General features: G+C 48.9%; 1 protein-coding gene across 2 annotated transcripts in view; it reads left to right on the forward strand.

The window, feature by feature from the left end:
* The window catches only part of RABGAP1 (RAB GTPase activating protein 1), a 1,076,978-nt gene that overhangs the window by 1,032,946 nt on the left and 22,858 nt on the right, over positions 1-21,174 (forward strand). For both annotated transcript variants that reach the window (XM_085612417.1, XM_085612408.1), the window contains exon 26: positions 4,178-4,375. In XM_085612417.1, coding sequence (XP_085468543.1) covers positions 4,178-4,375 — 198 coding nt within the window. The remainder of the gene's footprint in view (positions 1-4,177; positions 4,376-21,174) is intronic.

Below are 21,174 nucleotides of genomic sequence, written 5' to 3' on the forward strand. Positions count from 1 at the left end.
AAGGTTTGAGAGATTGAAGAGTAAAGTTATATTTGCATGGGTGGGTGCACGTAGGAATGGATTGAAGGAGGAATGTTTGGGTAGATGGATGGAAACCTGGATGAAAGGGTGAAAGGATGGGTGATTGATAAAAGGTGGTTGAAATGATGGATGGATGGATGAATGGATGGAATGGTAAAGTCAGACGGATGGGAGCATGAATAGACAGGTCAAATGGACTCTGGATGAACGGCTTAAAGGGTGGAGAGATTAATAGATAGGAGGGATGAAAGGACCTCTTCTAGGGAGGACAGACCTTACTAGCTTCACTCTCCTGATGGCATTTGAGGTACCGATCAAATTGGGGGGGGGGGGGGGGTATTTTAGTTTGCTTTTTGCCTACCCCTGTGTCCACAACACGTCTTCGACAACAGCTAAAGGCTGTCTATAGGCAAGACCTGGCATTTTAAAAGCGGGCGGCGGCGAGAACGCGTGCGCGATTCACACGGGACTCTGCGTGCTCGGTGCCTTAAAGGTGCGCAGGCGCGTACGTTAGAGGGAACACTGGTGACCACACTCTGTGGCCCAGCACAGATGAAAAGCACTATCTGTCTTCCTCTTACTTTCCTCTGGCGTGCAGACTCACACTAGCAAAAGCTGAGGTCCGGTTTTCCCTGCTTGGTGTGATCCACTCTAGTCTATGCCACTCCACTCGAATAAACTTCACAACACCCCAATCTACTTAAATTCACTCGACTCTAGACCACTCAAATCCATTCCACTCTTCTCTTCTCCTTGCCACTCCACTCTATGTACTTCAATCTATGGCGCTCAACCTCACTCTGCGACACACTAACTTTTAGCCATGCTGAACAGCAGCCACACTTGTGTACGTCACGGTTAGAACATATTACCATGCATAGGTGAGAACTATTGGCTTTACCAATTAATGTTTTGTTTGTTTCTAACCATAAAACTGGATCAGTCTAAGGTTGGCATACACAAATTTACTAAAATAACCCATCCCAAATATCAGGGGGGGAAAAGAAATAAAAGCAGACTAGCTTTTCCTACTAGTTATGGCCCTGAAGTGAGCTACTTTGTAGGCAGGTGTGCACTGAAGAGAGACCACGGCCGAAGTGGGCTGACTCATTCTGTGTTTTTCTTTTTTAATTGCTGCATGACTAATCACAAATCTGCTGCTTCTTTTCATGTCAGTGTAAGGGAAGAAATAATTCTGAACATGTAATCGATGCGTTTTATAAAATCCTGCACAAAAAGAATTACACTTCAGTTTATCTGAGTCAGGGTTACATTTGTTTGGGCGATAGCTAAGGTAACTGCAAAATAATAGCAGCAAACAAACTGTTTCTGTTTGAACACCGATTTTTTTCTGGTGCATGGGTTCAACAACCATGTAAGAACTTTGTACCCGTGACTGGTGCGAGTACTGGGCTAGTTCTGCGCCATGTTTGAACGCTTGGGACGCTTCTGTTCCAGAAAGGAGACAACAGGGAGGGCGCTTGGAGGAGGAATGTAACTTTTTTTTTTAAAGTGCACTGTTAGCACATTGTATCCTATTTCTGCCCGAGAGAAGGGCCTGTGCGAAGCTGCAGCGGCCACAGTGCCTATGTTTGCTCGGCCCGTGGCCAGTGCACGGAGGCAGGGAGATGCACTTTTTTCCCCCTCGTGCTGCTTCTCTGACATCCTGCTGTTGTGGTGTGCAGTGTGTATTATCATCAGAGACAGAGCCTCTGCAGGCAAAAGCAAGCTGTTAGGAAGCAAACTTTGTATTATTAAATGTATATTGCGCACACTGCGTCCTAGCAGTCCAAGTGCCCGTGGCAAGGTGTCACACCGAGCTGCGGCTGTGATGGTGGCTTCTAGAGCAAGCATGACCGCGCTTTGTGGCCCCTCCGTAGGTTTCTAATACACGGATCTTCTGTCGCATACATTACTGATGTGACCGTGCAACAACCGCTCTAGATTGGAGACCTGGGACTGTGCTGAGACCATGTCTTTGGGAGTTCTGCATTTGCAGAGGGTTGGCTCCCTAGCTAATCAAACACGTGATTAGAGACCGACGATCGCATCAAGATTCACAAACACACAAGTAAACTGTGGTAAGTAGCAGTACAAGGTTCCCTGCCGGACAATGCATGTGCGACACAAACCCACACTCGTCCACCCTCTTCCACTCAACCGTGCAGCAGCGATGCCAGTTCACCAAAATCCCAGTGGAGACGGAAGTGACATCGCGCCCTTTAACAGCCCCCCCGATGACTTCACCTGATTGACCCTTTATTCCAGCCTTCCCTGTACTGCGTAGGGACATGGAGAAGGAGAAACAGTAAACGTGGTGTACTCTTTTCTGTTCCTTCTGCTGCCTCATGACCTTTGAGTAAGGGTAATGCAAAATGGGCAGTGCCAGCCCAGGGTACCAGCTGCTGCCCTTCGGAATACAAACTCATATCACTGTGAGAAAAGGGAGTGCCTCAGGCAACCGGGAAATTGCCGTTTTTCGCCGCTCGCATTTAAAAAGCGGGCGGCGGCGAGAACGTGTGCGCACTTCACAAGGGTCACTGCGCGCTCGGTACCTTAAAGGTGCGCGGGCGCGCAGCCGCGCGGGTTAGAGGGAACTATGCCCACTGGTCTTTCTACCTGTGGTCTCTATCCCATGCGGGTTAATCTCTTCACATCCTTCCCAGGTAAGGATGTCGGTTTCTGTTTTACATGTTGCTTCTCCATCCATTCTCGCAATTTGTTGGGGGGCTTATATGCCCTTCCTACCTTGCACCCTGGTTCTCTTCCAGTGTGGAGCTTGGTTATGTCCTTCATCCCTCCCGCCCCCCTGATACTTTTTTTTCCATCAGTTTAGGGTCTATTTGACTATGCTAGAGTCAATTGGTAATATTTAGTGTGTACGGTTGCACATTCCCTGTTGCAGAAATGTTGTAAATTGCCATCACTTCCTGTGGTTACAGTCTTGTTGTCCATTACCATAACATTCATGTGGTTGCAGACTGCTTGTCGTTTACCATAGCATTCGTTTCCATTGCTGTTTTGCCTCATTGGGGGGTATGGTTCTTCGCTTCTGCAAGACTGCTGCTAGGGGCGGGATCTCTGCTCGCTCCCTTCAGTTCCTTGCAGTATGAAGTGTTTTTCTCTCCCATGCATTGTGATGTTTCTCATAATTTTGTCATTGTTGTTTCAAAGATTTTTCATCTTTTTTTGGCACACTGTTCCCACACTCTCACGGTTTTCATGGTGGCTCCGCATTATGGCGCGGAAAGGTGTCACAGTAGAAAACTGATGTATGCATGCCGGAAGGGACTTGTATGGCTCCACTGATGTCATATTTGTGGACGACGTCAGTGCCGAGCCATGCAACGCTATTCCCCGGCGCGTGGAGGTACTTCTAAAAAAAAATATTCGGATCCAGACTGGAGCCTGGGGGATATTCTAAGTTAAGTTAAGGAATCTACGGCTAGACTGTGTCTCTACCAGATACATCGTTACCGAAGGTAAGTAACTTGTTCAGTTATGCTTAAACATGTTTGCTTGTTGTCAGTTATGTTGTTTGCATTAAACGAAATGCTATTTTGGAAATCCTTTGTATTTTCTTAAATCCATTTGGCACACGGTTTCTTCAGCTTTTTATCATGAATTATTTATTTAACTTTAAAATTGTTCGTTCACATACTTTGTGAAAGCCCCCGCTTCTTACTAGATTAAGCAAATGGTTATCTTCAGAAGCAAAGCCAACTTGCTTTAGGTGTGAGCACTTCACTAGACCTTGTTGTCAAGTCAGCCTTTATGACTAAAAAATCGCATAAGTAGGGTCTTGAATCTTAAATATGTACGTATCAGACTTGTTTAAAAAAAAAATGCCCTTAATAACCCTAGATCCTCAGAGCAGTCTTCCATGACTGGGAATCTGCATTGGATGCTGATTCTTGGCAGTGCTGCATTCAGATGTGGTTTGGCTGTTTTCTTTGGATTGTTGTGCAATACTCCAGTACATGCTTTTTCTAATTTCTTTAATGATTCCCTTAGTTTTGTTTATCAGAGACAAAAATATGATTTTTATTGTTTCAGAAGTATGGCAGTGCTCCTTTGAATGGAGGTGAACGCTAAAGTATAAAACTAAAGACTGATTAATTGATTGATCACTTCTAACCAATGTTCTTGGTTGTAGCAAAAGGTCGACGGCTGTGAGCGGTGCAGTGAATTTTTCAGTAAAGAGGGACATGTGAAGATTGTTATTTCTGCCAAAGAAGGTTCTGATGAGGACGCAGATGAGGAAAAGGAGGCTCTGAAGAATCAGCTGCGTGAAATGGAGCTTGAATTGGCCCAAACAAAGTTGCAGTTAGTTGAAGCTGAATGTAAAATCCAGGTAGGCCTACGTTTTGGAAGATAGCCCACCCATGACTGATTACTAAATAATCAGTGCTGATTACACTACTGTTTTACCAGCATCTATTTATCACTGTTTTTACAGTTTGAGCTCACACTCCTGTCCCGCCTCTCTCTCCAATAATACAATGATTATCCTATCAGAAAATGTCCATCACATAGGTGGTTCACTGAAGCAGCAAACTAATGTAACAAATTAAACGTCTTCCCTTTCAGCCACCAACCACCTAAAAAGCCTCATGTGTCATACTGAGTCATTTAGGTTTAGGAGGCACCCAAGAAACTGGTTTTACATTTTTTCATGGATGGTGGTAACGGGGGTCACTATTTACATTTTTGATTTGTTTGTTTTCAGTGTTTTTCTGCTTGCTTGGGTTAGTACTTTGCCTTTATTTTAAATAATGTTTTTATGACATTTTAAGGGGATAAAATGTTTTTTTGTTGGAACGGGAATTTTCCCCTATCCAGAGTACCCACTGCGAGTATCTGTCATCCTGGGTTTATTTTTTGGCTCCATACTCATGCTAATCCAGAGTGTGTGTGTGAAGGGCTAGGCCTATCCCTTGACATGAGTGATGGACTTGATCTAAAGGCGCTCACCAAGCATGCCTTCATTTATCTGCCATTGGCTGCTGTCCCTATCATTGGTTTAGCATTTGGTGGCAGGGTACTGTTTTGTGAATCGGTAGCAGTAACCATAACTTTTTTTTCCCCTACAAGCATACTCCTGTAAACTTCTGCTTCTGTGCGCTAACCCAGATCCTAGTTCTAACATCCCAAATATGTGTTACTGTGAGAAGTTGGCCTGGTATATGCTGTTCACTAGTTCTAGTGACCACCTTGTACCATGCCAAGCAACCCTTATGGGGTGGTTGTAAGTCAACCTTTTTGGACTAGCTGCCCTAGTGGTAGCGTAGGCTAAGCAGTCTTTGAGGCTAAACTCGTGAAGCGTGTTAAGCAAGCTGTTTTACCAGTAGTAACCCCCTTTTATACCAATGAAAGGACACCACACAGATATATATTCAAAATATATATGTATTTATTTCTCAAAGTAACCCCTAGTCTCTTTATGAGCACAGGAGCACAAATCGTCAAACAAGATTACAGTAGAATACACAGAAGTTGCACTTTATATGGATAGGCCCTGGTGGCCACTCAAACCATATACTAAAATAGTGGTATAAGTACCACGAACAGAAAAGGGAAAAGGCCTAGGGCCTCTAGAATCGCTGGGCCTACAAGGAGCTAACGTCAGTTAGTGACCAGGAGGTCCACGGGTGGCGTGTGCAGAGCAAATAGTCACACGCGTGCTCCCATAGGTTTCAATGGGTGCGTAAAAAGTACAAAGTTACTGCAAAAGGAATCTTCCGGATGACCTAGGAACTTAAGATTTGGAACACAGGCACTAGAGATGTATTACTACACATGGGCACCGGAGTACCAGCTTTACCTCACCCACAGGAAGCGGGTGCATAGGCCTCAAAGTGCGTCGGGTTTCTTCTATCTGTTCCGTTGAGCCTGGGACAAAGATGCTGCAGGCGGTCGGTCGGGAAGAGATGCAGTGGATCCAAGAGTGGATCGGAGATGTTGAAGACCTGTAAGCAGAGGGGACAGTGTTCACAGTCACTAGCCAGTGACCAGCGTGGCACCAGGTGGGTACCAGGCGATGTCGGGTGCAAACAGGTGATGAGGGGTAGCTTGTCTCCGCAGCCACGTGGTCCCTGGAGGTCGACGACGTCCAGGAGTCGGCTCACGAGCTGTCCCACGCAGGCTCTCGCTGTCGGCGGTGTCGGCGACTTGATCGAAGCAAACAAGCCTTGGCAAAAGCAATTGCAAGAGGATTCGGAAATCAGCTGTTGGTTCTGACCAGCAAGGTCAGAGGGATTGCTCCTTTGGAGGGGAGCAAGGGCCAGTCTGGAGCAACCAGACCAGCGGTGTTTGTCGTAGATTTCGTCGCCAAGATGGCCACTAGCCAGCGGGCCAGCAACCGGTTAGGCGCGTCGAGTGGCAAACTGCAGAAGGGCCCCACGCAGATCGTGGAGATGCTGGAGGGCTCACCTTTGGTGCAGATGCTGCTCGAGGGTTGGGCTTCTCAGGACCCAAAGCACAACTTGGAGGGAGCCTCGGTTGTTGCACTGGTCAGCTTGTCGTAGTCGTTCCAAGATGGCTGGCTCCACGTGTCTCGGTGCCTCCACGGGTCTCCTCTTTGCAGGGACTGTGGATCGGGCGGTGAGAGGTCTGGAGGTCCAGGTCTCGTCAGTCTCTGGGCTCGGGCTCCGGCGGGAGGCGGCGGCAAAGCAGACGGTGATTCGCTGGATGGTGCTTGCGTTAGCAAGGTGGTCACTCCCTGACCACAGGGGAGATTTTCTTCAGTCTTCTGTGCAGCAGAATGTCGAAGTTCCCGTCTTCTTCTTAGTTTCAAGTTGATTCCAGGATGTCTGAAGTCTTAGGACACAGCTCCTACCTTTATTCGGATTCTAGGGGCCGGACTACCTGCTAGGTCCCTCCCTATGGGTGGGACCAGGAAGGGGGGTGGTTACACCCCCAATCCTTTGTCCAGCTCGCCCCAGGCCCGGGACTGGTGTGTCCCAGGACCGGTTTGAACTGGCATATGCACCGAGGCTCCTTGTGAGCCACAGGCATGTCTGGTTTCTTTCAAGCCCTACCTGACCAATACACAAAATCCTGTCTGGGGTGGTGCATGCACCTCCCCTGGCAGGAAACCCTTTGTCCACACCTCCCAAGCTGGAAGGACTCCCAGCAGCAGGAGGGCAGACTTGTGTCTGTGGTGGCAGCATCCATTTTGTGGAGCTGAGGCTATGTCTGATTTTACCCGGGTTTCAGGTACTGTACATGTCGTGTCCCTCTAGAAGGGTGGAATGCTAACCCCGTCGCCAGAATTGGCGAGGGGTTAGTATTCCAATTCGTATGACACCTTACTCGACATGTTTTGATAAAGCCAAACCAAAGATAGCATTTAACCGCGAGGTTCATAATGCACTTAAGAGTATATGGTATGACGATATCTGGAAACAGTAGAAGGAAGTTGTTCCGACCACTGCAGACAGGCTCAGCTCATGCCAGAGCACCATCTCACATGGAACCAAGCACTCTGCCTTCAGGATTGTTAAGGCCTGCCATAGGAGTGACTTAGAGGTTACCAGGTGTCCCATTTAAGGTTAGGTATAGGTATACTACACCTAAGTAAGAGGTGATTACACCAACTTACCCCAGCTGAGTGATCAGCCAGTTGTGTCAGATTGTTAGGCCAAGCCTGGGGTGGCATAATACATGCTGCAGCCCTTGGCAGGCCTTGGGTACACCAATGCCCTGGGTACCTAGTGTACACTGGTACAGGGGCTGACAGGGTGATCCAACCAATTGGGTATGTACCTAGGGTACATGGAGTCCATTTTAAAGAGAGAGCAGATGGGCTGAGGTCCTGAATGGCAGGATCTCAGGCCAACTAAGTCGAAAAACCAGCTAGACACTAGGCAAAAATTTGGGGGTAACCATAGTCAGATATCCACCTTCCTACACAACCCCCCCCCAAACGAAGGGAGATAAGGCTGACCTTGACCAGGTAAGCCTATATTGCCCAAGTGGCCATATAAGGAGGAACCAGCACTGGCATGGTTACCCCCTGTCTCATGGTCCACTAAGCAATCCCTCACCCTAAGGGTATCAGAGGGTCTCCACCATAGGGAATCTCTACCTGTGGTGTGTCTTGGCAAAGTAAAAGGCTGGTGTTGAGATGGAGTACTGAAGTGAGTGTCCTCAAAGTGAGGCCTCAGCTTCCTCCAATCATCCTCCACCATGGATGCCTTTCTTTCTTTAACTGAGTTGCACTGTGCTCTCAGGGTCAGCCTCTGGCTACCTAAAGCTGGAGGCTGGGTCCCTTTTGTGGGCTTACTGGAGGGACAGGTCAGGTTTGGGGCCCTAAGGTCCCATGTTTGCCTGTGCCCAACAGAATCCCCCTGGGGGAGGTCCCTAACTACCTGTAAAGGAGATCCCTCAGGAATGTTTTTACCCATCACCTGACTAGGGCTACTAGCCAGGCAATCCTCATTCTTTTGATGGGGGGGTTCTTGTGGACAGGGGCCCTCTGGGGGTCCACTGGCCTCCCTGACCTCTGCAGCCCTGGGCTGACTGAGGCAGGGTAGAGAGAGGCAGGCTACCTGCACCAGACTGGATCCCACCTTGGAAGGGGCCACTGACATCAGAGGCTCTGCCAGGCCAGGCCTGGCTACCTCTGGGGCAGTTCCTTCACAAGGGGTGAGGTCAGATCCCTGAGGAGGCTGACCTTTTCCTAATGTCTGGGGAGAGGGAGACTTTTCTTCCTCCCCACTACTCTCAGTTTGTGTGGAGTGATCCATTGTTTCAGGCTTCACTACACCTATGTCAGTCTGAGTATAGGCTGAGACCATTACAGCCTTGCCAACCTTTTCAGGGGGGCACTCAGTTTGTGTTTGAGCTGTGACTGTCACAGCTCTGCCAGTCCCTACAGGGAAGTCTGTCTGTGCCTGGGCTGTGGCTACCACTGCCCTTCCAACCTTTTCAGGGAGGAAATCTATTTGGACAGGGGTTGTGAATGGCACAACCCCCCTACCCTTTTGTGAAAGGCCTACCATTTTAGAATGGGTGTCTTGTTCAACTCCAGCCCAAGCTGAGAGTTCTAAGTCATTCCCCAGTAAGCAGTCTACAGGCAAGGTTGGGGACACTGCTACCCTTTTAGGGCCAGTGACCCCTCCCCAGCTGAGACATACCTCTGCCATGGGATGACTGTTCTGTTTGCCATCAATGTTAGTCACCTGGTAGGAGAAACCGGGCAAAAGCTGCTCAGAGGGAACTAGCCAATGGGCCACCATTGTGATGCTAGCCCCAGTGTCTCTGTAGGCCTCAGCTTTTGTACCATTGATGTAGGGCTCCTGTCTGTACCTACCCAAAGTGTTGGGACAGGCAGTGAAGTTGGCAAACCCCATGCCACCATCACAGACAAGAGTGGTTGCTGTAGGGGAATTGGCTAAGCCAGGGTCCCCCTGTGTTCCCCAAGTAAACCCACCCAGATTTCTGGGGGCACTCCCACCACCTGGGGGATTACTGCTGACAGTAATAGGTGGTGTGACAGGAGTAATTGGAGGAACAGTTTTGTTTTTAGCCCTTGGGCAACCGCTGTCAGTTTTCCAATGCCCAGGAGTTTTACACTCATGGCAGTAGGGCTTTTTAGCTGTGGTAGAGGAGGGAGCTTGGGACCCACCACCCTGTGTGGAGTTTTGGGGCCCTGAGGAAGGTTTCTCTTTTTCTTTATCCCCACCCTTCTCTTGAGGCTTGGTGGTATCTTTCTTTTGGTCGCCACCCTGGTTTTTAGGCCTGATCCTGGTCCTGACCCATTTATCTGCCCTCTTTCCCAATTCTTGGGGAGAGGTCAAATCTGAGTCTACCAGGTGTTGATGGAGAAGCTGGTTTTGACAATTACTTAAAATCTGCTCTCTCATCATCAAATTGTACAATCCTGTATAATCAGACACCTTACTTCCCAGCAACCAACCCTCCAAAGCCTTAGTGGCACATTCCACATATTCAGACCAGTCCTGAGTCTGTGTCTTCTGGGTGTCTCTGAACATTAACCTGTACTGTTCAGTGGTTAAGCCTAACCCATCAACTAGGACACTCTTCAGGACTCTGTAATTTCTGACATCCTCTTCTCTAACAGTGAGGAGTCTATCTCTGCCTCTCCCCTCAAAGGAGAGCCATAAGATTGCTGCCCACTGGTCTTCAGGAACCTGCTGCACTTTGCAGGCTCTCTCAAGAGCAGTCATCCATTTGTGGATGTCATCCCCACTTTTGTAGGGGGGCACAATCTTGGACAGGTTCCTATTGTCAAAGACCCTATCTTTGTCCCTAGGGACATTGCTGCCACCAGTGGGTATAGACCCACTCTCTCTATGCTGCCTAGCCTTGCTCAGTTTTTCTTCCATCAGGGCTACTTCTAGCTCCTGCTTCCTGATCCTCAGCTGGGCCTCTTGCATCTTGGCCTCATGTTCCCTCCTCTGAGGGGTGGTCATCCTTCTCCTGGAGTGACCTTGAGAGCCTCTAGAGCCATGGGAAGCATTGGAGTCACCTGAGCGATTCCTTTGCCTTCCCAGCCCTGTGTTAAGTCCACTGGGGAGATCCAGTGGGTTGAACCCACTGTCAGTCCCCAATAGCCTTGGTTTAGCTGGGCCAAGTATAACACTTGGCACTGGGCTAGTTCTCCCTTCATCCTCACTACTGTCAGTATCCTTTTCACTCTCATCCTCTGTGGTAGGCATCCCATCTAAGGGGTGACTATTGGGAAGGGGTACTTCAGTGGCATCTTCAGAAGGGGGGCCTCCTGTTCCTGTCCCTAAGGGGGCTAACTGGGAAGCTTTCTTGAGTGCTCTCTGATTCTCATCATTCTGTAAGAGCTCTCTGAGCTCAGCAGAGTTTGGGTTCTTGGGCTGTTTAAGGCCTCTAAGAGTTGCCAAATGCCTGAGCTCATTCTGATTAAGGGTAGCAAAGCTGGTTGGTGCCCTCTGGGGGTCACTCTCAACAGAGATGGGTACAGTGGACCCCTCTGCCCCGGCCATTGCTCTTAAGTGTGGGTGGATGTGTTGCAATCTACCTACACTTGGGTTTACCTACTAAACCTATCTAGTAGTTGTAGTCAGGGTGTGCTACTCCCTTTGCTCTACAACAACTAAGTTCAGTAGAACTTATGTATATCTAATCTTGTTTTATATGTACCTACAGGTACCTATGTGATCTTTCAATTGGTAACCAAGAGATTACAATGGTAAAACACAGCAAGCTCAAATCCAACCGCTGCTCACCAATGTGAGAAGTTGGCCTGGTATATGCTGTTCACTAGTTCTAGTGACCACCTTGTACCATGCCAAGCAACCCTTATGGGGTGGTTGTAAGTCAACCTTTTTGGACTAGCTGCCCTAGTGGTAGCGTAGGCTAAGCAGTCTTTGAGGCTAAACTCGTGAAGCGTGTTAAGCAAGCTGTTTTACCAGTAGTAACCCCCTTTTATACCAATGAAAGGACACCACACAGATATATATTCAAAATATATATGTATTTATTTCTCAAAGTAACCCCTAGTCTCTTTATGAGCACAGGAGCACAAATCGTCAAACAAGATTACAGTAGAATACACAGAAGTTGCACTTTATATGGATAGGCCCTGGTGGCCACTCAAACCATATACTAAAATAGTGGTATAAGTACCACGAACAGAAAAGGGAAAAGGCCTAGGGCCTCTAGAATCGCTGGGCCTACAAGGAGCTAACGTCAGTTAGTGACCAGGAGGTCCACGGGTGGCGTGTGCAGAGCAAATAGTCACACGCGTGCTCCCATAGGTTTCAATGGGTGCGTAAAAAGTACAAAGTTACTGCAAAAGGAATCTTCCGGATGACCTAGGAACTTAAGATTTGGAACACAGGCACTAGAGATGTATTACTACACATGGGCACCGGAGTACCAGCTTTACCTCACCCACAGGAAGCGGGTGCATAGGCCTCAAAGTGCGTCGGGTTTCTTCTATCTGTTCCGTTGAGCCTGGGACAAAGATGCTGCAGGCGGTCGGTCGGGAAGAGATGCAGTGGATCCAAGAGTGGATCGGAGATGTTGAAGACCTGTAAGCAGAGGGGACAGTGTTCACAGTCACTAGCCAGTGACCAGCGTGGCACCAGGTGGGTACCAGGCGATGTCGGGTGCAAACAGGTGATGAGGGGTAGCTTGTCTCCGCAGCCACGTGGTCCCTGGAGGTCGACGACGTCCAGGAGTCGGCTCACGAGCTGTCCCACGCAGGCTCTCGCTGTCGGCGGTGTCGGCGACTTGATCGAAGCAAACAAGCCTTGGCAAAAGCAATTGCAAGAGGATTCGGAAATCAGCTGTTGGTTCTGACCAGCAAGGTCAGAGGGATTGCTCCTTTGGAGGGGAGCAAGGGCCAGTCTGGAGCAACCAGACCAGCGGTGTTTGTCGTAGATTTCGTCGCCAAGATGGCCACTAGCCAGCGGGCCAGCAACCGGTTAGGCGCGTCGAGTGGCAAACTGCAGAAGGGCCCCACGCAGATCGTGGAGATGCTGGAGGGCTCACCTTTGGTGCAGATGCTGCTCGAGGGTTGGGCTTCTCAGGACCCAAAGCACAACTTGGAGGGAGCCTCGGTTGTTGCACTGGTCAGCTTGTCGTAGTCGTTCCAAGATGGCTGGCTCCACGTGTCTCGGTGCCTCCACGGGTCTCCTCTTTGCAGGGACTGTGGATCGGGCGGTGAGAGGTCTGGAGGTCCAGGTCTCGTCAGTCTCTGGGCTCGGGCTCCGGCGGGAGGCGGCGGCAAAGCAGACGGTGATTCGCTGGATGGTGCTTGCGTTAGCAAGGTGGTCACTCCCTGACCACAGGGGAGATTTTCTTCAGTCTTCTGTGCAGCAGAATGTCGAAGTTCCCGTCTTCTTCTTAGTTTCAAGTTGATTCCAGGATGTCTGAAGTCTTAGGACACAGCTCCTACCTTTATTCGGATTCTAGGGGCCGGACTACCTGCTAGGTCCCTCCCTATGGGTGGGACCAGGAAGGGGGGTGGTTACACCCCCAATCCTTTGTCCAGCTCGCCCCAGGCCCGGGACTGGTGTGTCCCAGGACCGGTTTGAACTGGCATATGCACCGAGGCTCCTTGTGAGCCACAGGCATGTCTGGTTTCTTTCAAGCCCTACCTGACCAATACACAAAATCCTGTCTGGGGTGGTGCATGCACCTCCCCTGGCAGGAAACCCTTTGTCCACACCTCCCAAGCTGGAAGGACTCCCAGCAGCAGGAGGGCAGACTTGTGTCTGTGGTGGCAGCATCCATTTTGTGGAGCTGAGGCTATGTCTGATTTTACCCGGGTTTCAGGTACTGTACATGTCGTGTCCCTCTAGAAGGGTGGAATGCTAACCCCGTCGCCAGAATTGGCGAGGGGTTAGTATTCCAATTCGTATGACACCTTACTCGACATGTTTTGATAAAGCCAAACCAAAGATAGCATTTAACCGCGAGGTTCATAATGCACTTAAGAGTATATGGTATGACGATATCTGGAAACAGTAGAAGGAAGTTGTTCCGACCACTGCAGACAGGCTCAGCTCATGCCAGAGCACCATCTCACATGGAACCAAGCACTCTGCCTTCAGGATTGTTAAGGCCTGCCATAGGAGTGACTTAGAGGTTACCAGGTGTCCCATTTAAGGTTAGGTATAGGTATACTACACCTAAGTAAGAGGTGATTACACCAACTTACCCCAGCTGAGTGATCAGCCAGTTGTGTCAGATTGTTAGGCCAAGCCTGGGGTGGCATAATACATGCTGCAGCCCTTGGCAGGCCTTGGGTACACCAATGCCCTGGGTACCTAGTGTACACTGGTACAGGGGCTGACAGGGTGATCCAACCAATTGGGTATGTACCTAGGGTACATGGAGTCCATTTTAAAGAGAGAGCAGATGGGCTGAGGTCCTGAATGGCAGGATCTCAGGCCAACTAAGTCGAAAAACCAGCTAGACACTAGGCAAAAATTTGGGGGTAACCATAGTCAGATATCCACCTTCCTACAGTTACCTATGCGTGTATGTGGCCTGTGTGTTATATGCAAAGTATGAGTGAACCAGAGCAATGGAGGTATGCGTGGTCCATTTTCCTATGCACTAGTTGGAGGTGGTGATGTTTTGCCAGATAGTGGAAGGGCATTGCTGGCTTTGTAGAAGTTGGAGGGAGGAGACCTAGAGACAGGTGTTGGGAAAAGGAGACTAGTCTCCTTTAGAAATTCAGTTGCATCCTTTTCCTAAGAGAGACTGCTGATTAGTCTTCCTGACCACACACAGATGGTGGGAGTGAAGGATGGGATTGCAGTCTGTTGTTAAGGGGGAAAGGGCCTTTCAGGTGAGTCCAGACTTTTGTCTTTTTCTTGATAAGTGTTCAGTGTAGTTAATAGCCGGGAGCAGAAATATCACACCTCTTTGTACATCTCTTATGGGTACTTTAGGCTGGAGACTAACCTGCTGTGAGGAACATCACTCTACACAAAGACTTTTGTCTGGAGAAAAGCCTGGAGAGCACTTTAGAGAGAACCACCACCCCAATCCAGTTAAAGTGCAGACAAAGTGGGTAACACAGACCCCACTATTTGTTTGTTTGACAAAGGAAGAGCGTGCTCCACAGTATTCGGGGGTCTGCTGTGAAACCAGAGCTAGAGCTGGGTTCTGCTTGACAGCCAGCTTCCCAAAGGTGAGAGGATATCATATTGAGTCTTACATGGAAAAAATAAGCTGTCCCCCTATCTCGAAGTGCTTTGAAGCCAACCTTCCTGCTAAGAGAGGGAGGGAGCTTGGCTAACCTGCAGGAGTTGCGATTGTCCATGGAGTGCCAGAAGCAGCTTGACCCTGAAAGATTGAAGGTCTACCCGCTCTCTGAGAGTGATCTACATGCTCTAGGAATGCGAGTCCAGTCGGTCTAGGCAAGTGGTTCCACTTGGGAAACATGGCATCGACAAACTGCGCCCCAGTGTCTTATGCTTCTGCACTGTTAAACTGTGCCTGAACGGACTATGCTGATGTGACACCAGATTGTGTGTGAGAAGACCGTGTCACAGCATCAACCTAGCATCAACCTAGAGTTCTACCACCTCAAGAAGGCTTTTTCCAGCTGGTCCATGACTCTCGACTCCACAGCTCAGTGCCCCATCTCAACCAAATCCCAGAAGTAGGCTTGTCGCCATCTGGAGAACTGCAGTGATGCCCGAGCCCTTCACAGACTCCTAGTAACTGCCTCCACTGCTTCCTGCTGCAGTGGCAGCCCGATCAGGAGAAAATCTTTATCCTGCGCATCTCCCAGAAGAGGGAGTGACCAGCTGCCGGTCTCTGTTTATAGAGTCTTTTGTGAAAAAATGTGAGTAAATGTAAATGTAGGTGTACTTGTAAAGCGCACTGTGACTCCATGGAGTATCCTGGCGCTGAAGACCGCTGGGGAACCCGTCCTGGTTTTCCCTGTGAGATGGTCCCTTTCTGGGTATCTCCAAGGTGAAACCAGGCATCCCCGGCGTCTGTGGGGGGCCGTTGTAGAAATGAGGCGAGCTTAATGCCCAGAGTTGCCGAGTGTGTTCCTGGTTAGAGTAGGTACCGAGGCGAGAATTATCGAGTCCGTTTTGACCCTGGTCCACGACCCTGCCGCGTCGGGAATTGAACCCTGGCCGATTCTCTGCTTACAGGTCTGCCGCCTCTAACCAGTGAGCCACACCTCTCCACTCCAGTACTGTTAAACAGAGTTCATGAACAAGTAACAAGGGGTAATCTGTACTTGTGCTTGACACCAGCCCAGACTCGAGCTCAGTAGAAAAAGGGATGCGTTGAGATGGAGGAGAGTGAAAAAAATCCCTGAGCGCAGTTGTCCTGCGCCAGTGAAGGATCTATATCTTTTGCCTTTCTTGTGTAGTATTGAGTTTTCTGTGGTGTAAGGTAATACCTCATCTTTTATGGTCACCCCCAAGTTTTTCGACTGATGCTGCTGGTTTTTCGACTCCTAGAGTGTGCACTGAGGCTGCTAATCAGACCTCTGTGCCAGTGCCCTGACCCTAAAGTGTATGTCGAATTGGCTGTACCCCATTTGGAAATGGCTAACTTACCGGTAAGTCCGTAGTATATGGTGCCCTGGTACCCAGGGCAGGTAAGTTAGAGGGGTATCCTAGGGCTTGCATCACTGGTTGCGCCACCCTGGTGGTTCACTAAATTAAACGAGTCCCACAGTTAACCACTGCAGACTTGTAGAGCAGTCCTGAGCTGCTAGCCTGACTTTGCCATTGAAAGCAATGGCAAGACCACCACTTACCCTGTACTTCTTTGTAAATCAACCCTCTGGCAGGCCTACCAAGTCCTAAGGCGGGGTGCCAAATTTGACTCCGGTTGGACATGTGATTTACATGTCCTGGCAGTAAACGCGCAAAACTACAATGTTCGAGGCATGTGAGCTGTAGATCACATGCTTTGCATAGCCTGCCATCTAGTGTTGGTTCCGGATGTTTGCACTTTGTTTTTCTACGAAGAAGTCTTTTCCAGTCTCGAGGTAGGTGACTCACCTTTCAGTGATAGTGCGCATGGGCTCCATTGTTAGATTGTTTTTTCCGCCATTGGGTTCGGATGTGAATTGATGCTCTCCTGTTCGGTACCGTTTCTCGGGTTCCCTTTGATGCGCACTCCACTGCCCTCAACGCTATTTTCTCTCGATCGCGTTTCCCATTCTCCGCGTATCGTTTCGACTCCCAAGATCTTCGATGGGAAAATTCGTGAAGTTCTGTTGGGCCTACCCGCGTCAAGCTCGCTAGCAGTCGAAAGGATCAGACTCTGTCCCGGGTGTCGCACTAAGTTTCCGCGCACCCACCTTTGCGAAGTGTGCAACCTCTGTTTGTCCCCGGAACATGACGAAAAAAACTGCGACGCGTGCTGATCGTTTCGAGCATAGAAGACGCTTCGTGACTGTTGGGCACGAGATGCAACACCAAGGCGGCTCCGTACCGGACATCTTCGGTGAAGATTCCAACCGAGAAGAAACACAAGCTCAAGGAGCCGAGGAAGAAGAACACATCTCCGTGTCCGAAGCCGACTCCGACATGGAAGAAGAGGAGCAAGTTACACCGGGTCAGCGTACCGTGAGTACAGAAGCCCACTTGCCCCAACAACACAAAAAAAGGCTCCGGTCCTTCCTCTGCCAGCAGGCCAAGGTCGGCACCGAGGAAAAAGTTTCGAGCACCCCACCTGCGGGCCCGGCGCAGAAGCACAAAGAGAAGCCTTCCGGCTCGGGACCGAATTGGCCCCATACCGGTGCCGAGCCGAAATCCTCGGGGCCGAAATCCAAGCATGTCCTGGTCCACATTCCATCTTTGTCGAAGACTAAATCTTCGGTACCGAAGAGTTCAGAGCCGAAACTTTCGCACCGAAAACGACAAGCAAACATAAAAAGAATCCGCCAAAAGAGCCTCGGTCTCAAATTCCACCTTCAGATCCAAAACAGAAGGAACTGTTTTTTAACCCCGATACTGGACATATTCATGCCAATCGGCCTGAAAAAGGAAGCTTAGCCAACACGATGAGCACCACATGCCTCTAAAGTAAAGGAATGTGGGTACTAACACTTCACCACCTTATGTTCCACTTGCTTCACCTACTAATCCGCAATCACTTATCAACCCACTAATTCACCACCACCACTATCACTCGACCCACAGGATGATGGGGATGAGGATAGGCCACAAGATGTTGACCCATGGGAGGATTATCACACTGACCCACACACAGATACTGATGCTGACTAATACCCGTCCAGGCCATCACCACCTGATGACAATATAGGCTACATTGAGCTTCTTAATAGGGCTGCTCATTACCATGGGGTAGAACTACATATGGGGGTTTTAGAGGAGGACTCATTGTTTGAGACCCTTAGTTCCTCAAAAAACTACACATACACTGCCAATACTTATGGGGATGCTTAAACACGCAGATGAGGTTTTCAAAGATCCTTTAAGGGCAGAATCATCACGCCCAGGGTTGAAAAGAAATATAAACCATTATATATTAGACTCTTTTGTGGTTTCTAATGCTTGCAAGAGAGCTAACTCGCAGAGCACAGGTGGGGTCCCTCCTCCTGACAAGGAGTCTGTTAATTGATGCCTCTGGCAAGAGGGTAGCATCACAAGCAGCTAATCACTGGCACATTGCCAATGCTCAGGCTTTGTTGGCAGGATATGATAGGGATCAATACAATGAGTTTTAAAAAAAGTATGCAATGTCTGCCTGATGAGCATAAATCTAAGGCAAATGATCTTATACAGGAGGGCAAACTTATCACCAATACCTCCATCAAGTGCGCCCTAGACGCAGCAAACACATCAGTGCGCGCAATAAACACCAGTGTACTGCTACGCAGACATGCATGGTTGAGAGTTGTAGGGTTAAAACCTGAGGTACAGACCTCCATTCTCAACCAGCCATTTGACAGGGAACACCTCTTCAGTCCAGCAGTCGACACCTCGCTGGAAAAAATGAAGAAAGACACTGATGTCGCAAAGTACATGGGGGTTTTTCAGTTACCTTTTGGCGCTCCTTTTAGAGGGGTGGCTCCAAAAATATTTCCACAGAAAATCCTCTTACAAGGGCAACAACCAATCACCCTCATCAAGAGGTTATTTCAGAGGAGGTTTTAGAGGAAACAATGGTAAGGGAAGAGCCAGAGGCAACACAACACGCACTTCCCCCGCAAACGACAAACAGTGACTTCCTTCCGCTACCCTCCGATCATTCCACTTCTGTCGGTGGATGACTCTCCCAATTTCTCCCTGTCTGGAACAAAATCACCTCAGACAAATGGGTTTTACAAATTATCCAATATGGTTACTGCCTGGAATTTACAGATTCTCCCCCAAACATTCCTCCAAGATCACGCAAAATGTCACAGGAACATCTTTACCCTTCTAAAGCAAGAAGTTCTCTCTCTGTTAGAGAAAGGGGCTATAGAACCAGTTCCATTAAAATACCAAGGGGCTGGGGTATACTCCCTGTACTTCTTGATTCCCAAGAAGGACGACTCTCTCAGGCCTATACTAGATCTCAGAGAACTAAATCTATACATTCAGTCGGACCACTTTCACATGGTCACACTCCAGCAAGTGCTCCCGCTCCTTTAACAAGTCGACTTTCTGTCCACTCTGGACTTAAAGGACGCCTATTTCCATATCCCAATATATCCTGCTCACCATAGTTACCTCAGGTTCATAGTAGCAGGACAGCACTATCAGTTCAAAGTGCTCCCATTCAGAGTAACTAACACACCTAGAGTTTTCACCAAGTGCCTAGCAGTAGTCGCAGCTCATCCTCAAAGACAACACATTCACGTCTTCCCATATTTGGACGACTGGCTCATAAAAGCCAGCTCGCAAGAAAGCTATCTACGTCACACTCACAAAACAGTGAAGTTGCTTCACAATCTTTGATTCACAGTAAACCAGTCCAAGTCCCGTCTACAGCCATCCAACACACAGGTGTACATGGGAGCCACAATAAATACACAAAAGGCTTTGGCCTACCCCAATCCGACCAGAATCCGCAATATGCAGACTCTACTCGGTCAGTTTCGGCCTCAACACTAATTGCCAGCTCAAGTGTACATGCAGTTACAGGGATGATGGTGTCTTGCATCCTAATAGTCCCTTACGCAAGACTTCACATGTGTCCCCTTCAGGAGTGCTTAGCCTATCAGTGGAACCAGGCTCAGGGTCTGTTATCAGATATAGTGTTGGTGGATGCCGCACCCATCACTTTTTCAAAAGGGAGGCCCTTCATCAACCCGGTTCCACAATAGTGCTAACAGCAGACAACATCGCTCACTGGTTGGGGAGCTCATCTCCAGACGCATACAATTCAGGACATGTTTACCCTGCAGCAAAAGCAGTTTCACATAAATCATCTTTAGCTGCCAGCGATTTTTCTAGCCCTCAAAGCGTTTCAAGTTCATCTAGTAGGCAAAGCTGTCCTGATCCATACAGCCAACATGACAGCAGTGTACTACATACAAAAACAGGGGTGGGGGGCACACTCTCGCCAGCTGTCACAACTAGCACAGATCTGGAAATGGGCCATACGTCACAAAATGCATCTCCTTGCAGAACACCTTCCAGGAGTTAACAATCAGTATACCAATCTGCTCAGTCGTCAAAGACAACAGTTCCCCAAAAGGGAACTCTACCCTCAAGTTCTTCTCCCATTCTTCCAAATGTGGGGTTTTCTGGACATAGATCTATTTGCCACAAACCTAAACGCAAAATGCCCAAGCTTCTCATCCAGACATCCACACCCATTGTTCAAGGGCAATGCAATATGGATGAATTGGTCAGGGATATTTGCTTATGCTTTTCCACCTCTTCCACTCATTCCATTAGTGGTTCGGAAGCTCAGACAGGCATCCCTGACACTGATCCTAGTTGCTCCCACATGGGCCTGACAACCCCGGTTCACAACCCTTTTAGAGCTCTCAGTAGTTCCTCATCAAAAACTACACCTCACTTCCAATCTTCTCACTCAGAGCCATGGAGAGATAAGACATCCAGATCCCAGTCATCTCAACCTTGCGATCTGGCACCTGAAATCTTAGAGTTTGCCTACCTTAATCTTCCACCAGACTGCATGAACAGTATCAAAGAGGCTAGGCGTCCTACCACAAGAGCATGCTATGCAGAAAAGGGCAAGCTATTTGTAATATACTTCAATAACAATCAAATCAGTCCGCTATACACTTCAGTTCATTAGCGTACTCTTCCATATGCTTACATCTTGCTGCAATAGCTAGCTGCATACCTACCCAGTGTGTGAATGCATTCACTGAATGCCAGGGCATACGAACTCAGTCGCAGGTGCATGATGGATCATGAATGGCGTCTTCACTCGGCGGAGGTGCAATGTCTTTTTCAGCAGTGGGGAGAGCCTTGGTTAGATCTATTCGCCACCGAAGTGAACGCGCAATGTCAGCAATTCTGAGCGTTGGCATTCCCAAGGCGGCACTCGCTAGGCAACGCTTTTTGTCGTGAGTGGAATTGCGGTCTTCTATACGCCTTTCCGCCTATACCGCTTCTGCCCAGAGTGCTGAAGATGATCAAGTGTGACCGGGCCCAAGTCATCCTTGTGGCTCCAGATTGGGCACCAAAAGTCTGGTATCCCGAGCTGCTCAACATGGCCATCGATCTTCTGATC

This window comes from Triturus cristatus, chromosome 1_2 (assembly GCF_964204655.1).
Source record: "Triturus cristatus chromosome 1_2, aTriCri1.1, whole genome shotgun sequence".
In the NCBI taxonomy this organism is placed as follows: domain Eukaryota; kingdom Metazoa; phylum Chordata; class Amphibia; order Caudata; family Salamandridae; genus Triturus; species Triturus cristatus.